This window comes from Ursus maritimus, unplaced genomic scaffold, assembly GCF_017311325.1.
Source record: "Ursus maritimus isolate PB19 unplaced genomic scaffold, ASM1731132v1 scaffold_18, whole genome shotgun sequence".
Taxonomy (NCBI): Eukaryota; Metazoa; Chordata; class Mammalia; order Carnivora; family Ursidae; genus Ursus; species Ursus maritimus.
Genome location: NW_024424230.1, coordinates 24,395,879 through 24,414,315, shown reverse-complemented (window position 1 = coordinate 24,414,315; position 18,437 = coordinate 24,395,879). Strand labels below are relative to the sequence as shown.

At 40.3% G+C, this 18,437-nt stretch overlaps 1 protein-coding gene across 1 annotated transcript in view; it reads right to left on the bottom strand.

Annotated features, from left to right (window-relative positions):
- The window catches only part of DYM (dymeclin), a 322,063-nt gene that overhangs the window by 99,610 nt on the left and 204,016 nt on the right, over positions 1 to 18,437 (bottom strand). The window contains exon 14 of the mRNA XM_040632527.1: positions 698 to 800. Within this exon, the coding sequence (XP_040488461.1) occupies positions 698 to 800 (103 nt within the window). The remainder of the gene's footprint in view (positions 1 to 697; positions 801 to 18,437) is intronic.

Below are 18,437 nucleotides of genomic sequence, written 5' to 3'. Positions count from 1 at the left end.
AAAGTGGATGAAACCAAGGCAACACACGAGTGCTGTCCTCCGCTGACCGCGGCTCAGAGGACCCGAGCAGCACACTGAGCTGGGCAGAGCCAATTAGATTCTCTCTCCCAGGAACAGAGAATCAGGACTTCAAGACTCTGGTCAGGTGGCTACAGACATGACACTCACCGGGAGGGAGGACGGTTGGAGTGGCTATTTTAGGTCCAAGTCAACAAATAGGGAAATCTGGCCAATAGAGAACAGCTCAAGAGTAAAATGGAAGCAAAAGGAAGCAGAGCCCAGAAACTAAACAGCTTCAGAAAGACAAGATATTCTTGAATCCAAAGGCTTTTCGATTTCAGGTTCTGGCTCACTGTGAAATCCAGCCCCTGTACCTCCGCCCCCTGAGTTCAGGGAGAACCCTCTGCATATTTTCTGTAAGACTGCTCCTTTTGCTTCTGTGTAATTAGTTTGAGTGGGTTTCTTGCCCGAGGTAACTAAAGTCCTAATTATTAACAGTCACAGGCTAAGGGTTGACGTTCTTTAACCACTTGTTAATAATCATTTAAAAGGTTTTCCCTTGATTTGAGATAGCACTCCTTTATCTGCACACCGGAGACACCAAGATCAAAGTCAGATCTCGAGAATGGAGATTGTTACTTACAAACCTAACAATGAAAACAAAACTGGTTACTGACAAAGCAAGGTAACTACTTACGTAATCTGGTAGAGGAACATCATTGGAACTCAGGGAACCTCTCAAGGACTGTGTGGCTTGTTCCAGAACTTTGTTGTGTTTTTTAGACAGCAAGGAAAACAAACTGGAAAAAAAAAAAAAAACAAAAAACAAAAAAAGAAAGAACTAAGTGTCTCCTTTTCTAGGTTTTATACAGTATCATAGAGTTCCGCAGAATGTCAATTATTCTAAAATATACATGTAATGATTTTTTCTTCATGCTTGTGTTAACAGCAGGATTAATAATACTATTGATATAACAAAAAAATGAAGTGAGGAGAATGTCTAAATTATAAGGATTCAAAAGAATAACAAAAAATTTGACAGCTTAAAATTCTATTTCAAACGCAGGACAATTTTCTACTGTCGTGCAAAGAACAGTGGACAGAGAGATTCAGACAGCGTGAGATATGCACGGGCTTCACGAGGAACTCTGAGGGCAAGCTAATACTAGGCACTTGAACTTGTATCTCAATTTCCTCATCTTTCAAATAAGTGTGTTGGATTAAATTATTTCTCTAGTATAATAGAGTCAATCACTTTTTATCACAGCTTTATCTTCTTGTTTCTCAAAAAGAATGACTTTAAATATACATATTATAAGATTTCCACTTCTGGTCATGATGGATTAACGGGTACTGAATAACCTTCCTGCTATTAATACCTTAAAAACTGGACAAAATACACGACACGACTTCTTTCCAGCTGGTGTACAACATCTGCAGTGCAGGATTGGGGTCCCTAGAAGAAGGGAGCGTCTGCCTAGAGAAACATTCCAGACTGTGAGGCAGAACGCTGGGACCCAAGCAGTACACAGCAGCATCGTGGTGAGCTGAAGACACACAGGGGTCAGGGCTTGGGGCTGCGTGGCAGGTGGAATGTGCAGGCAGATTATTCGACTGGAGAGAACTACAAGAGGTGGTCCAGAAACCTGCCCAAGGGTCTTCTCCACTTAAGGTTTAGTTTTATTTTACCTTCTAAGGTTAAAAGTGAACCTCACACTTCCTGCTCACACCCATTGCTATGACACACTGGTAGCTACTACGTCCCAGCAGTTTATTGTCTGTGATTCCAGAATTGTGAAAGGCAGCAAGGCATGTGTATCAAGCAATACTGTACATACACATCCACCTTTTTTATTCCACCAAGTATGTACTGATCCGTACTTCACAGTTTTTTCATTGAACAATACATTCCTTGATCCACTGAACAAATGCTGAGTGCCAGGAACGGATACCTAAGCATATGGATATACCATAATTTATTTATATTTAGTCCATCATTAATCAATCATTGCAACGTTTCCAGTTTTGTTTTTTATAAAGCAGCACTGCGATGAACACCCTTGTATATAATTTTTTAGCATACTGAGGTGAAACTATGTACAGGATAAATTCCTTGAAGTAAAATTGCTGAATAAAGGAAAAACAGAACAGAACCGTGAACTGCATTAGCAGTATACGTTTCAAATACACAAATTATTTTGTAAATGACGAAAATAAAAGGCAAAAATTTGTTGGGATGGTGTACAAAGCGTATTCACATGGAAATGCACAAAGAAAAAAATTACTAAGATTCTTTGAATTTGTTAGCGGTACATTTCAGGAATAAAGGGAATTTCAGGAGTTTTCTGAGACCGAAGGAACTTTGACGGTCAGTTCTAGCACAGGGCATGGCAAGACTCAGAGGCATGAACTGATGCCCAAACAAAAAAGGGAAAGCACTAAATATGCCTGGAAGAAGGGCGCTTCCTGGTGTTAGTCAGAAGAAGGGGGGGCAAGAGAAGAAAGACAGCAGCCTCTGTGGACTTCACAAAATACCCGCAACCTAGGGGTTCTGTCCGTGTCCTCCGAGTGTCCCTTCAGAGGACGGCAGAGGTACCTGCCATCAAAATTGAAGAGAATTATTAAACAAGTTGTAGGAATCAAAGCAAAAAGGATTCGAAATTGTTTCCTTTGGAGAAGAAAGTCTAGTTTTGTTTATTTTCAAAGCGAATACTAATAACCTGCTCCCCTGTTAGAAGACAAAACAAGGAAGTGAGCCTCGATCCAAACGTAAGCTCTTTCGCTGGGCATCATGGGAAATGTGACCAGTAAGGGCAGAAAACGTTGACATGGTCCATCTCAAGGGGCTGTGGCGACTGCTCCCAGCTGTTCCTAAGAAAGCTGGTGTGAGAACAGCTGATTTGAGGTCACTTCCAGGTTCCTATCATGAGTGAGAAACCGCGTTCGCACTTGCTTCAAGTTGTTATTCTTCTACAGTTTAATAGGATTTCCCTCAAGTCTTAGAGCTAGAGAGCTTTCAACTTTTTTTTTTTTTAAACATTCTAATTCTGGCTCGCATTTAACATTTTTAAGGCAAAATGACCTAAATGTATGTGAGACGTGGCTCGTATATTGCTGAGAAAAGTGACTTCTGGTGAAAGCTTGCAATCGAAGTACTAGCCTCCTAGCTTACTGCCAGTTAGAGTAAATGGTAAAGATGTATGATGTTTGCGTGTAAAGGGGTAATTCTTTCAAGTGTACTATTCACTCAGGATACCGCTGCCAGAGCCCTTGTTTTTAATATTAGAAAAAGACTAGGTTTTTCTTTTTATACAAGAATGGTCACTACAAATTGGTTTCACAATGAAAAGCTGAAAACAATCAAAACACGGATGAACAAGAGAATGGGTGAATAAACTGTGGGAGAGTCCTATAATAAAAACCTACACAGCAATTTAAAGTTATCTAAAGCTACATGCAACAATATGAATAAATCTCCAAAACAATCTTGTTTTACCAGCAAGACTCTTGTAGAAGAACGTGACCAAAGTAATGTTGTTTACATAGCATATTAAAAGTGCAAAAATGGTATTACCTATCTTCTACAGATAAAACGAGAAATAATAAAACATACGGACATGATAAATACTACACTTCAGATAGCTATTATTCTCTGAGAAAGGGAAGGAAATGGGATCAGAGGGGGAAAAAATAAGGGATTTAGCTCTCTCTCTGAATCTCTCTCTCTCTTATGTCCTCTCTCTCTACATATATATATGTATATATATAAAATGTTTTTGTTATGCTGTATACACACATAGGGGATTTGCTATATTACTCTATCTCTTTGATGTATGCCTGAAATATTACAAACATTTAAAAAATTAGAATAAAAAGAATACACTATCCTGAAGAAACCAGAGCCCCTGCCAACAGCCAGCATTTCAGAAAAGACAGCAGCATGTGGGTAGACTCTGCATGGTCAGTCCAACATGAAAAATGCTCAGAAGACCACCAGCTGCTGGAAGGGGCTCACAGGCAGCGGCAGGAGACGAGGCCAGAATAGACAGTTTGAGCACGGACCGTGAAGGACCACTGATGGCACATCGCAAGTCGTGGACTTGACTCAATGTGGAGAAGCAGCTAATGGACATCAGTCTTACAAAATGATGAAAGAGACATGTTCCTTGCTCCCAAGGAGCTGAAATCTAAGGTGATTAAAAAAAAAAAAAGCCTGTAATTCTGAAATTGGAGGGTCTCAAGAGTGCCCTGGGGGAACACAGAGGAAGGCTAGGTACATGTCAGAGGACATCTATCTCGTGGCCTTGAAGGTCAGGGGCTTGCTAGTGGGGAGGAGTACAGGGGGAGGGAGAGTAAGTAATGCTGAAGGGGGAACGGTGTACCGAGAGGCTCGGAGAGAGTCAAGGGAAGCAGCATCACGGTCAGAACAATGCAGTCCACGGGGTGAGTGCGCCAAGAGGGGAAGCTCAGCAAGACAGGGATGGGTCTATTGAAAAGACCGTGCTAGGAGGTTTGCATTTCATCTTGTCAAGTCACTGAGGCAGGCAGTAAGCCAAATATTTACCAAGAACCCACGATGTGCTGGGCGACGTGCAAGTTACCTGGGATACAGTGACAAGCAAAAGCAGCACGGTCTTTGTCCTGCCCTCGTGCTGCTTGGCTAGGGATGATCAACCTACATAGAAGGTTCTACTGTCCGTGCAGCGATGGAGATGGGCAGGGAGTGTGAGGGGGACACAGATGAGGCTGCCCAGCTGCACCTGAAGATGGGAACAGGAAGTCATTGCTGGAGGTGACGCCTGAACTGAATCTGGAGGAACAATCAGGAGCGAGCCAAGCAAATGAGGCAAAGGTAAAGGTCATCTGGGCAGAGAAAGAGCACAAGGGTAGACAGAGACATCTGAGCACTGTTGGTGGAGGCAACAGGATGGCACACATGTCCATCAAGTGTTAAATCTGTGGCGGAGCCCAGCCGGGCGGGTAGTGGGCATCGTTTATGAAGTGTCTCTCATGTCTCACTTAGACCTTGGACTTCATCTTGAAAGCCAGAGGGTTGTTTTTTTTTTTTTTTTTTTTAATTTATTTGAGAGCGAGCATGGGGGGGAAGGGCAGAGGAGAGAATCTCCAGCAGACTCCCCGCTGAGTGCAGAGCCCTGAGATCATGACCTGAGCTGAAACCAAGAACCAGATGCTTGACTGAGCCACCCAGGTGCCCCTTGAAAGCCAGAGGTGTTTTATGACAGCAGGGCTACAACAGGAGAGACGAAAGCAAAGCTGCTGTGTTCGCTGTTCAGGTGGGGAGTATGGGGCAAGGGATGGACAGGAAGGGATCAGTCCTTGTTCATGTGTGTCCTCGATTTCTCCCCAACGTGCTCTCATCCCATGGTGGCCATCCAGTCCCTGCCACAGAACCGCAGGGCTCTAGGACACAAAGTCTGAAAAATCCAGGCCCAACCAGTGAGGCACAAGTACATAACTACTGTATCTGTTTCAGAGAGATTCCTCCACCCCTAGAGGGAAGGACGGACAAGGGCTCACAAGAGAACAAGTGCAGAAGCAGAAAGAACCTGTAGGTAACCAACACCACTGCTCAAAGTAAGAGAGGAGGAGGGAACCACGCTAAGGCAGTGTGAGCCATCAGGAAGGCAAAGACACAACAGAGACAAGGACAAAACGGAATCCTGGGTGACTCCAAGGTTCGCAAATTAGGAAACAGTGGCCAGCTGAGAATGTGACCAAACGTGCTCGGGATGCGAGAGCGTCAGAGCAGGCAGAGGGCCCAGGAAGCCCGAGGAGGGGGTTACTAGGACGCATACACGGCTCGTGGCTCAACTCATCACGGGAGGCCTGCGCCATCATCATCCATCCTGTGTTTTGTTTTTAGGGAGGATGAAATCGAGGCAGAGAGTTAAGTACTTTGCTTAAGGCACAGAGCTACTAAGTGGTGGGGTCAGGAGTCAAAATCGGGCAGGCAAGCTCCAGAGTCTGCTCTTAATGATTCTGCCACGGAACCCAGAGACGCGCAGGGCTACCCAGATGGAGATGGTAAGAAACACCCAGGTGGGCAGCTCGGGAATATGAAGCTGGTGCTCAGGAGAGAGGTGAGAACTTTGAGGGTCATCGGCATCCGCTGCCATCACACAAGTACAGGTGATCACCCAAGGATCACGTGTCAAGTGAGAAAAGAAGGACAAGGTCAGAACTGTGGGAACATCTGAAGGGGAACTAGCAAAGGGCCCTCAGAGAAATAGAAGTGGAAGAAGAAAAAGCAAAAGACATTCTGGAAGCCAAGAGAATAATCTCAAGGGGAGAGTGGTCATCACTGTCAAAAGGTAAAGAAGGATTAAAGAAAAAAAAAAAAGAAACAAAGTCACCGGATTTGGCCCAAGAAAAAAAAAAACCAATGGTGACCTTACCAAAAACCCTTCTTGGAGCGGAGGAGGAGGCTGAAGTGAATTCCCGAGGTTGAGAGAGAAGCCGGATGTGGGGAAGTGGGCAGCGTGGGGGAGCAAAGAGCTAGAGGAAGACTGTGAAGGGGGGGGCAACAGAGATAGGTCACTTCCTAGGAGGTGGCAGGGGGGCTCCCTCCCTGAAAACTGCAGACCTTCCCCACGACAGCCTTGCCCCTCTCCCAACTCGTAGTCACCTTCCCTCCACAGCCCCATCCTTCCCTCACCATAGCAGTCAGCGGAGAGACGAGGAGTACCTCGACGCCACAGAAGAATGGGAAGTTAGGAAACTGAGGTGCAGAGCTGGCAGTTCACCCGAGGTTAAAGTTACACAGTGTAGTGAACGCAAGTTCTTGACAAATCCTAAAGAGCTATCTTAAAATGTCAAGAAATACAAAGTATCATTAAAGTTATTCAGAGCAGAGCTGCAGACAGAAACCAAATCTCCTCACACCAAGCTTGATGCTTTCTCCACTGCAGGCAGCGACTCCTTCTACTTGTAGGAACACCTCTTCTCCTCTCTGCGCACCGAAATGCTGTCCGTTCTTCAGGGCCCAGGTGCATGCTGCCCATTTCACCCCGTCTGTGGAGGATCCCTCTAACCTGTGCTCACCCTCCCTCTGGACGACACTGACTTCTCCACGCCCTAACCGACACTTCGATGTACTCTCGCACTGCTGCTTACCTTGTTTATAATCAGCTTTATTGAGGAATCATCAATACAGACCAAAATTAACCAATGTTAAGTAGACAATGCGATGAGGTTTGAAAAATTTAAGCACTCATGGGACTCATCACCATACGTGACACAGAACATTTCCCTTCCCGCAGGACGCTCCCTGCGCCCCTCTGCAGTCAATCCCCTGCTCCACGGCCGCCCTCCCTGACCCCAGGCAACCACCGACCTGTTTCCCGGCACTGCAGTTCTGCCCTTTCTAGACTTCAGGTAAATGGGATCATACCGTATGTACCCTTTTGTGTCTGGTTTCTATCACTTAGCCTTCCATCCACGTTGTTTTGTGTATCAGTAATCCATTCCTCTTTATTGCCGAGTAGCTTTCCGTTGCAAGAACAAACTTCAATTTATCTATTTATTAGTTCATGGACCCTTGGGGTGTCTCCCCTTCTGAGCCATTATGAATAAAGCCGCTATAAACATGCTCAAAAAGTTTCTTTGTGAACAAACGTCTTCATTTCTCTTGGGTAAATACCTCTAAGTGGAACAGCTAGGTTGTAGGCTGTTTAACTCCGTAGGAAACGGCCCGCCTGCCCCACATTCTTGCTGGCACTTGCTCTGTCGGTCTTTCTAGCGTTAGCCCTTCCCGTGGCTGTGAAGATTTCGCTGTGGTTTTAACTTGCATTCCCTAATGAATTTTCCTGCGCTCCTAGTTTTGTCCGGTGAAGTGCATATTCAAATCTTTTGCCCATTTAAAACAACGGGTGGTTTTCCTTCTTCTTCCTGAGTTTGTAAGAGTTCTTTATAATATTCTAGATACAAGTCCTTTATCAGGTATTTTTGTGTACATAATCTCTCCCAGACCAGCAGTGGGTGTGTTTGGAGGGGCGGGGGTTACATTTTCTTAACAGTGCCTTTTGAAGAGCAAAATTTTAGAATTTGATGAAGTCCGATTCATCAACTTTTAAAGAAAGATTTGTGTTTTTTGTGTCCTAAGAAACCGTTGCCTAACCCAAGATCCCAAAGATTTTCTCCCATGATTTGCTGTATTCGGTTCATAGTTTTAACTCTCCTATTTAAGGTCTGTGCTCCATTTGGATGCATGTATATGGCATGAAGTAAGAGTTAAGGTTTGTGTTCTTGGGTTGGTTTTTTGCATATGAATATTTCACTGTTCCAGCGCCATTAGTTGATAAGACTATTCCTTCCCCCTTAAATTACCTTGACAGGCTTGTCAAGATTTCATTGACCATATACGCATGGGTCTATTTCTGGACTCTATTCCATTCCATTGGTCTATAAATCTATTGCATACCAATAATACCACACTGCCCTGATTGCATTAGCTGTAATTTATAGTACATCTTGAAATCAGGTAGCATGAGTTCTCCTTGAGTTTTCTTTGTCAAAATTGCTTTTGGGTATTCTAGGATTTTTGTATATCCACATACATTTTAGAATCAATTTGTCAATTTCTACCAAAGGGCCTGGTGGGATTTTGATTACGACTGTGTTAAATGTATAGATAAATTTCAGGATCTTAACAACACTGTCTCTGATCCATGAACATGGGATCACCCTGTTTATTTAAGTCTTATATAAGTGATATATTACTTTCAGGTGTCTGGTCTTTTAAAATTTCTTTCAGCAATGTTTTAGTTTTCGGTATACACATTTTGCATGTATTTTAGTTATGCTTTTTCCTAAGTTATTTCATATTTTTATGCTACCATAAACAGTATTGCTTTTAAATTTTGACTTCTGATTGTCACATGAATATCAGACCTTTGTATCCTTTGACCTTGCTAAACTCATCTCTTCCAATTTTTTGCAGATGAGGATTTTTTTAAACAGATGACCATGTTTTATGTGAATAAAGTCAGTTTTAAGTGTTCTTTTCCAATCTGAATTTATAAAGTTTCTTTTTCTTGACTCACTGCACTGCCTAGGACCTTTAATACAATGTTAAATAAATGTGAGAGTGAATGTCCTTGCCATTTTCTTGATCCTAGGAAAGAATATATTCAGTATTTTACCATTAAGCAGGACTTTAGCTATAAATTGTCCACAGATGCCCTTTATCAGGTTGAGGAAATCCCCTCTCTTCCTTGTTACCTGATTTCTTAAAAAATCATGAATAGGTGCTGAATTTTGTCAAATGATCTTTCTGCACCTACTAAGATGATCATATGGTTTTCAAGTCTATTAAATATAGTGTATTGTGCTGATTGATTATGGAATGTTGAGGCAATCTTACAATTCCTGGGATGGATCCCACTGGTTATCCTTTTATATGCCAAGGAGACATAATAAGGATGATGGTAGCTGTCACTTATTGAGAACATACTCTGTGCCAAGCACCTTACTAATTTTTTATAATTATTAACTAAATTAATTTACAACAGGCTTAAGGGAGTACTAATACTTTCATCACACTATACAAAGGAAACTAAGGCATTAGAGAGGTAAATTAATTTGCCAAGGACAATACTTCTCATAAGTGGAAGAGCTAGAACTTATATCCTGGTAATCTGACTTTCAGTTCTGCACTCATAACCACCTTATTATCTCTCATCAGGAGATTTGTTTTACTGATTATGATGACTATTTTTTTTCTGTCCTTCATGGTTCACTCCTACTCCCCTCTTTTAAGAATAGAACTAACCACTCTCCTGAAAAAAAACTGACTTCATGACACAAGGCTTAGTCAATTATAATACCCCTTCCTGGATCCCAAAAATAGGTCAATGGATATATGGTCTAAGTTGGGCCAGATGGAAACTTTCCCTAAGACTTTTCTACCTAGGAACGGTGACAAAGACTGCTTTTCCCCTTGGTTAGAAGACTGCAGGTATGTGAATCTGGAGGTGCCTAAGGTCAGATCTAGCTTCATGGAGAAAACCCACACGCCTATGCTGAAACAGTGAAAGAGAAAGCCACAGAATAGAAGGAGGGCAGAGAAAATACTCTGGAGGTGCTGACTCCTCAGTTCAAGTCTCTGGAACCTTATCTCTGGAACCCCAACATCTGCATTTCTTTTGTGAGCCATTCTCCACTGAGTATCCTTAAGACAAACCTCCTTTTTTACACATGCTTGGGTCCGGTATGGCTTACTCCTTCATCTTAAAGTATCCGTTCAAATGTCATCTCTTCTCTGAGGACTACCACAACCACTCTAGTTAAAATTGCAACCCAACCCTTGCACATCCTATTTTCTTTCCATTGCTTTATTTTTTTCCCCATACTACTTACCACTTTCTGAAATACTATATGCTTTTCTTATGTCTTTATTGTTTCCATCCACTAGAACAAAAGTGGGCAAAATACAGCTTGCAGACCAAATCTGGCCCATCATCTGGTTTTGCAAATAAAGTTTTATTGGAACACAGCCACATCCATTCATTCATTATAGTCTATGGCTGCTTTCATGGTACAATGGCAAAGTTGAACAGCTGTGACACAGACCACCTGGCAGCCGAAGCCTAAAATATTTACTATCTAGTCCTTCACAGAAAGCATCCTAACTCCTGCACTAGAATGTAAGCTCCACAATGGCAGGAATTTTCACCTATTTTGTTCCACGCTATAATCCCAGTGCCTAGAACAATGCCTGGTACAGAGCAGGTACCTGATATTGGTTCACTGAGTAAAACACAAAGTAAAAATCCCCTGAAAAAAAAAAAAAGAGTACTTTTGTTAAGTTTAAAATTTCAAAGTTTCTCTGGCTTCTGACTCTTTAGACAAATACCCGATTTTTTATGGCCAGGACATTATCTTTTTTTTCAATATTTTACTACATTAGAAAAACAAATGTTCTGTCTCACTTAGCTAGAATTACAATTGACTTACACTTCCAGTTTTTCCTGAGAGTAATTCTCCAATATTTTTCCTGTGTGTACAAAACTAGTTGATAGCAAAGCTGACAGCGGTTGCTGCCAGACCGGATTTGAGATGTAAGAGGAGACGAGTCAAGGATATCATCAAAGTTTTTACCCGAAGCAAATGGAACGATGAGCACATCATTTACTGAGAAAGGAGAAACTTTACGGGGAACAGGTTCCAAGGAGATCGTCAAAGGTTCCCTCCTGGATATGGTAAGTGCGAGATGCCTATTTGTTACCCGTGAGGTAGACATTCTGGCTCAGGAAAGAGATTCCAGTTAAAGATATGTGAAAACATATAATTGAAATTTAAAGCCACTACAGTGGATGAGAAAACCCAGTATTTAATATAGAGAGAAAAAAGAGAGACCATGAAAGGCTCAAAACTAAGCCAGAAGTGAAGGAAGACTAGATGCTACGTATTTATACTCTGGAACTCTGGCAAGGCTCAGGTAAATACAAGCACCAGGTATTAAAAAGTGGGGCACAGATACAGAAAGAGAGACTGAAAATCTGTATTAGAAAAGTCAGACTTTCAGTTCCCCTCTCCTTCCCTGCTCGGCCCAATAAGCGCCTTCCTTTATGTTTCCAGAAGAAGAGAAGTGTTTACACGTGAAAGGATGAAGCAGAAAGTGGGTTTTGAGATGTCAGGCACAACTAAGGATGCGTGTGCTGTCTTGAAAGAGGGTGAATAAACAAGAGTCTAGAGGTTGAACACTGAAACCTCTGCCTTCAGCCCCCCTCCCCCACCCCCCAATCAGCTCAGAGAATGCCGTCAGCTAGGTTTGTACATTCAGGAGAATATTGAGGACTACCCTCAGGGAAACTGAGAAGTGTAACAAAAAGTATCCGTAGATACTGAGGGCAGGGGGTGGTTCTCAAGAAACCCAGCCCAGCGGGAACAGTCTTAAGGAAGGCACCAAAGAAGTCCAACCCAAGCACACAGAACTTTCAGTCGGTTCTTTAGTGCCCCACTTTTACATATGAACTCTGCCAAAGATCACCAGGGAGAGCCAGTAAAATGAGAAGCAAGAAAGAAAAAAGGAACTCAAATGAAACAAATAATGCAGGGAGAAGCTGAAAACTTCCCAAATGTTACAATTAGTACGCTAAGGCAGGGAAGTAAACATGTCAGCTGTGACACAAGGAGGTGGTATAAAGAGTATCAGACAACAAAAAAGAACTCTTAGAAAGGGCAGATATGATAGCGGAAATGAAAACTCCAATGAAAGAGCTGGAAAATAAATTTGAAGAACTTTCCCAGAAAGTGGGACAGAAAAGAGAAAGAGATGGCAAGCAAAAGAAAAATGGCCAAGAAATGGTCCACAAAGTCTACCAGAGCATGTTTTAAGAGGACAAAGAAAATGGAAGAAGGAAAAAATGGACATTATTAAAGAATTAGTTCAAGGAAAAGTTCTCAAACCGGAAAACATGAATTCCTGAAAGAGCCCACCAAGAATCCAGAACACAGGTAAAAAACAAAGAAATCCCCCCACATGATAGCATATGACTGGAATTTAAAACACTGGAGACAAAAGACGGTCCTAGAAACCGAGAAAGAAAGAAAAAGAGGGAGGGCCATGCACAAGCTGTCAAGAATTACTATGGCATTAAACATCTCGACAGTTACAAAACAAAGAGCTACGCCTTCCAAACGCGGAATGAGAACCCTGATACATTTTTATTCTAAAGGTTAAAATAAAGATATTTTCACACAAATTGTGTAAGAAAGTAAATATCATATAATATATGGACCATCAGTGAATAGGATCTTGTTACAACAATACAAGCACTGGCACTGATCTAACCTAAAAGTATGTGCACTTGTACTGGGAGAATGGGGGGTGCGTGCGTGCGTGCGTGCGTGTGTGTGTCCAGCTGCAGGGGAGTCTAAGGTAATGACTACTACTTTTGAAATATTAGTCTGTTCACATAAAATGTTTTTCTTTCTCATTACACTTCTCTGCTTCTCATGAAGAATGTTTCTATCTATTCAGAGAAAGTTGAGCAGACCAACGACTGCCAACAAGAGTCAGGCAGCCTCTGTCGAAGACAGACCAAATCGGAGGTGAGGGAGACGGGAACAGATAGATGTTGGATGGCTCTAATAAACGTGGGAAAAATCTGAGGATCTAAACACTTTTGGTAAAATAAAAACTCATCAACGTCTATAAAGATTGTTACTCATCTTACGAAATATGGCCCCTTGTACTTACAGAATATAATTAGTAACCTTCCAGCCTTTTCCTCTCAAACTATATATTATTTGTTTTAAAATGCTGCTTCATGCTCAATTGCTATATGCTTATATGTATGTTTTGTAATGCATACAATGCATTATGTGTACTGAAAACACAGGGTTTTCTCCCAAAATGCTAAGTTCATTTAGGGCTTGATTAACAGATATTTTTTTACAGTGTTCTGCACACACAAGGTCTAAAATAGGCTTGCTACTAACAATTTGTCTTTCTTTTTCTCCTCTGTCCTTCTTACTCCAGTAAAAGAAACTGCAAAGACATCAGTATTCCTACCTTACAAAACTGGAAACACGAGATCTTTATTTTTAGTAAAAAAAAAAATCTTATTTTTAAGGATCTAAAATTAAAATGCAGGAGATGGCTAACTACATAATTATCTTCACTAAGAACACTGACATTTATACAAAGAAGCAAGGTCAGAGGAGAATAAACTGCCCATTCACATTTAATTGACTTAATAACCATAAACATTACTTTACATATATAATAAATAGCTTAAAATGCATTTCCATCCAGGACAAGTGCTAAGATGACATTGATTTTATGGCATGTAAGGCAGAGTACCAAATAGGAAACCTCAACGCCAATAAATAGCTTTCTGACTGTGGAGGAAGGCTTGTGCAAATGCCAATGTTTAGTGCACGACCAGTATGGACAGCGATGCACAGGAACTTGTGTCCATCCTCACACTTGATCAGCTAGACTCTATATTGCTCCTTATTTCAATGTGCTAAGGAAAATACAGTAATTCATCTTCTTGAAACACTCTGAAAATAAAAGCAAAAGATACAAAGATACGCATTTATAAAACCTAGTAAGGACGGTTCCCACCGAAAGGGCACACTCGGCATTGCGACTAGAGAAGCCAACCTTATGGCCACAAAAACACACGCTACGGTATCTCAGTGAGAATTTGAAATTATGATTACGATGTCCGGCATGATTTTCATTGTACGACTGCATAACCAAAACGTATGTGTAGAACCAAAAATAACTAGTCACGCAACAGAGTAAGGTAATCAACTAAACGATGGGTCTTATTAAAAAAAAGCTGAAATTCGGGAATTGAATGTCCACTGGTTAACAAAATAAGTCATTAAAGGAAAACTGAAAGGTAATTAACAACCTTAAAAATGATGTTACATGAATTATTACAAGTAAAAATATTTTGAAAGTAATGGATAAAATACATGATCTGTCAATATACAATCTACTACCTACATTATGAAAAATGAGTGAGTAAAATAAGAGATTCCATCTTTAGGTTAAAGACGATTTTATTTTTTACAAATGTGTTCATGCAGATTTGTTTTTAGCTTTAAAGTCATTCAGTGGAAAAACGTCTAGTAAGTGGGCATAATGTAAAAAGGTTTGTTTTCTAAAGCAGATTTTTCCAATTTTGACTAAATTTGGTCAGAAATGCTATTTAATAAGAATGACCTAATTAAAAATTTCGTAATTTGATTTACCTCAAAGGAAAAACTTTATCCCAAATTTTAACTTACTTTTATACCCCTTTCATAGCCACTCTACTTAAAAGTGATATTCTTATATAAACTCAGGTACAATGAAAGACCCAAAATATGCTCTAATTAGTACACAATTCGAAAGATACCAAACTTATTAGAAGTTTTATGGTATTTTCAAGGGTATTATATAACAAACAGAAACAGATTTCCTGACTGGAAAGAACTCAGGTTGTCTTTCTTGGTTACTCTTTCTCCGTCCCTTGAGAAAAGTACGCGCCAAGCAGATAGCAAACCCATCCACTTAAAACAAAAAAACCAAGTTCCGTAGCACAATGTCACTAATTTACAGCAACACTTAGGACTGAAATAATATTTAATGACAAAATTCATCTGGAAAGTGGGATTATCCCCCAGTGAATACAGGAGGAGCCAGGACAGCTTAGAAGGTTACTATCACAAGTTGGAAGGCACTTCCTAAGTATAAAGAAATTTCCTCTCAGGGGAAGCCTACCAAATCAAGTATGTTTACTATATGTCAGATTTTACAAAGATAGTCACAGGAAACATGACACTAATCACTGTATTTAGAAAATGCTGCAGAATACCTACTTTTCTATTATAACACGATTTATCAGGAAGATACTTTCCAGGTGTTGGATCCTTAATGTGGGGATCCCAACTCGAACTTTGGGATCTTTTTTGCTTAGCTCTTAATCTTAATTTAGCAAATATAATTAGTCTTTGGGAGGGCTGTAGGAACAGGAAGTCTTAATTGGAATTATAGGTCTCTACTAGTAAACGCCTTTTTTCAACCTCTGCCAGACTCATTACTATTAAAAATCTTTAGATTTATGAAAACTATCTTTTTACTTCAACTTCCTTTCAACCTTTGTGTACTTAATTACTAATTTATACTTGCTCTATATGCTTTTAATATATATCTTCCTTTATCTTTTGCTTGTATATTTATTCCAGTTCTTCTCTGAACACAATTGCAAGGGCACAGATGTCCATTCCTGCTCTTTCAACTCTTCTGCAAAGCCTACTGTGTACACACAGTGAGTTAGTTACTCCCCTTCTCCAAGTTCTTTTTAAACAAATATATCCTGATCAGCCAAATTCTTTAAAAATATGGCTGATGATTGGTGGAAAAATATACTTTTAAGTTCAAGTTTAGAAATACTTTTTAGAAAAACCAAGAAACCCAATATATATTTATAGTAACTTCATAGGAAACCCACCTCTACCATGACTCATTCTCAAATATAGGAGCAGCCCCCGCCCCTCCCCTAAAGACATAAGCCCAAACCACAAATAGAGAGAGATTTCCATGTATGAATCAGTGCCCAACGGAAAGCTATGAACTTTAACTCAAAGTCTTATTAACCTGATTTAACACAATTCTCAACAAGCTAAGTTATTAGCTTCCTTAGCTAAAACTTCTAAGTAAAAAATTATAAGAAGAAGAAGAAGAGGAAAAACTTAAGTGTAACCAAAAACATGGAAAAGAGTTCTGACGTTAAAGAGCCAACTCAGAATTCCACTGCTGATTAGCATGACAGTCCACGTTTATAGCGATTATGCCGCAGTATCAAGTCTCAAATGCACACAAGGTCTTACAATTAAAAACTCCAGAAAGACCACAATTGCAAGATCTTTTATCTAAAATAACTTTTAAACCATTTTAAGGTTGCGCCTTCATGAAACATACTTTTGTTATCTGGCGTATGTGGCACTCCTAATTCCCAGGGACGCTAGATAAATGGGGTATCACTTAAATAGGACTTTAAAACCCTGTCATACTTGAAGGCACAGTCCCTTTTAGTTCTGGGTTAAGTTCAAACAGCAGAGTTACTGGAGTATCAATCAGAATATTTCTGATATAAAATTAGAATATTTTTTAATTGAAATATATTTAACAATACAGGTCATAAACCATAGTGATCCTCACAAATAATCACTATTAAATGTCCTTTTAGGACACAGCTCTTATAACTGCCAGTAATTACAAAGGTAGAATTCTATATGTAGTTGTAAAAATATCACCATGTCCAGACAAAATTAGAGCTCAAATGAAGTTGAGCATAACCTGATAAGAAATAATCTCCTGTTTTAAGCACTGTGGTTAATATTTAACCACACAAAACCCCCCAATTTCCTAAGACCCCGACAGAAATTCATGCCTTGTGCTCCCTCTGCTGGCTCTATAGCTATAGTCAATCCCATTCTCAAGAGGTTTTTTTGGACAAGGCAATCCCATCACAACACTGAATGGCACCGGTGGGTTTTATTTGGGATCTCAAAGATTTAAGCCAGCTCCCTCCTTTGAGCACTGCGGAAAAACAAAAGAAGAAAAACAACTTGACCAAAGGTCCTGCGGGGTGCTGAGAAACACACTCTTGACTTCTATTCCACGAGGACCTCAGTGTCTTCATGTACAAGACTATTATTGAACTACACTTTGCGGAGAGTTACCTAAAACGTGGTATCCGAGCCACACAGACTTTCCACTGCACCATAATTACAACTGATAAAGGCATTTGACCAAAATTCCGTGCAGACACACTAGGCTCAAAGAGCTTCCGTGATTCTAGTATTCTTGGACAGAGCCCAATTAAAGTAACCTATTGTAAAGGTTCCTAACCCTGAATATTTAAATTTCTCCAGTGTGCTTCTACCATTTGATTACAATAAGTCACATGCCACCATATTTGCCTTAGAATACACGGTCACCATATAATATGTCTTCACGTTAGTAAAAACCATAAAAGTAATTTTGCTGATGACAGGAAGGGACAGCACTGTCTAACCAGTGCCTATTATGTACCAAGTATAGAGTTGGGCCTTTATAGAAATCTTTGCCAGAGGCAATCTATAAGGGAGGCATTACAGTCCCTGTTTTACAGAGAAGGAAGCTGAGGGAAAGTAACTTGCCCAAGATCTGTTTGATAGCCAAGTCTCTACCACTTCCTCTGCACCTAACTCTTTTGGTATTTTGTTCATTCTTCAATCAACAGAGACAGTCACAGTAAAGGATGCTCCCTTACCACCCGTGCCATCACCCTACATTCTGCAGAAAAGAAAGCCTTGAGCAAAAGAGATTTTATTAAAAACATGAAGCTGTGAGATTTCTTTTAAAATTTAAGCTAAAGTGGTGAGGGTTAATACTTTTATTTTTAACGAAGTACATGGCACATACCACGAATGTTCATTAACTCATTGCATACATTAGTATTTAATCCCAATCGACTTTTGTGTAATTGATGTATTTAATTATTTGTCAGGTAGTCAGTGTGTGGAAAACTGAAAACACTAGCTCTAGCCTGATAACAATACTATTTACACAGACACAAACAGTCTGGGATTAAAGAATTTAATCTGTTCAGACAAAAAGTAAATATTTATTAAGCTAAAATATACAAGTCTATCTTTGTAGGGAAGAGACATTTGTTTCTTGATGAAAGATATAAATTGTTATCTAAATCACTGGCAATTTTTATTCAAAGTGAAGTTTAAATTCTGTGTTCCTCCTGAAAACAGACAACTAAAGACATCAGTGCGTATCCCTGTTCTCTGGCAGTGTTACTTATTTTCACAGAAGGGAATCATGTTAAATATTCAAATAGGAAAATGCTGCTAAAATGAACATATTTCTCCAGCCTATCCCATTCAGGTATTAAGGAGGGCACGTATTGCATGGTGCA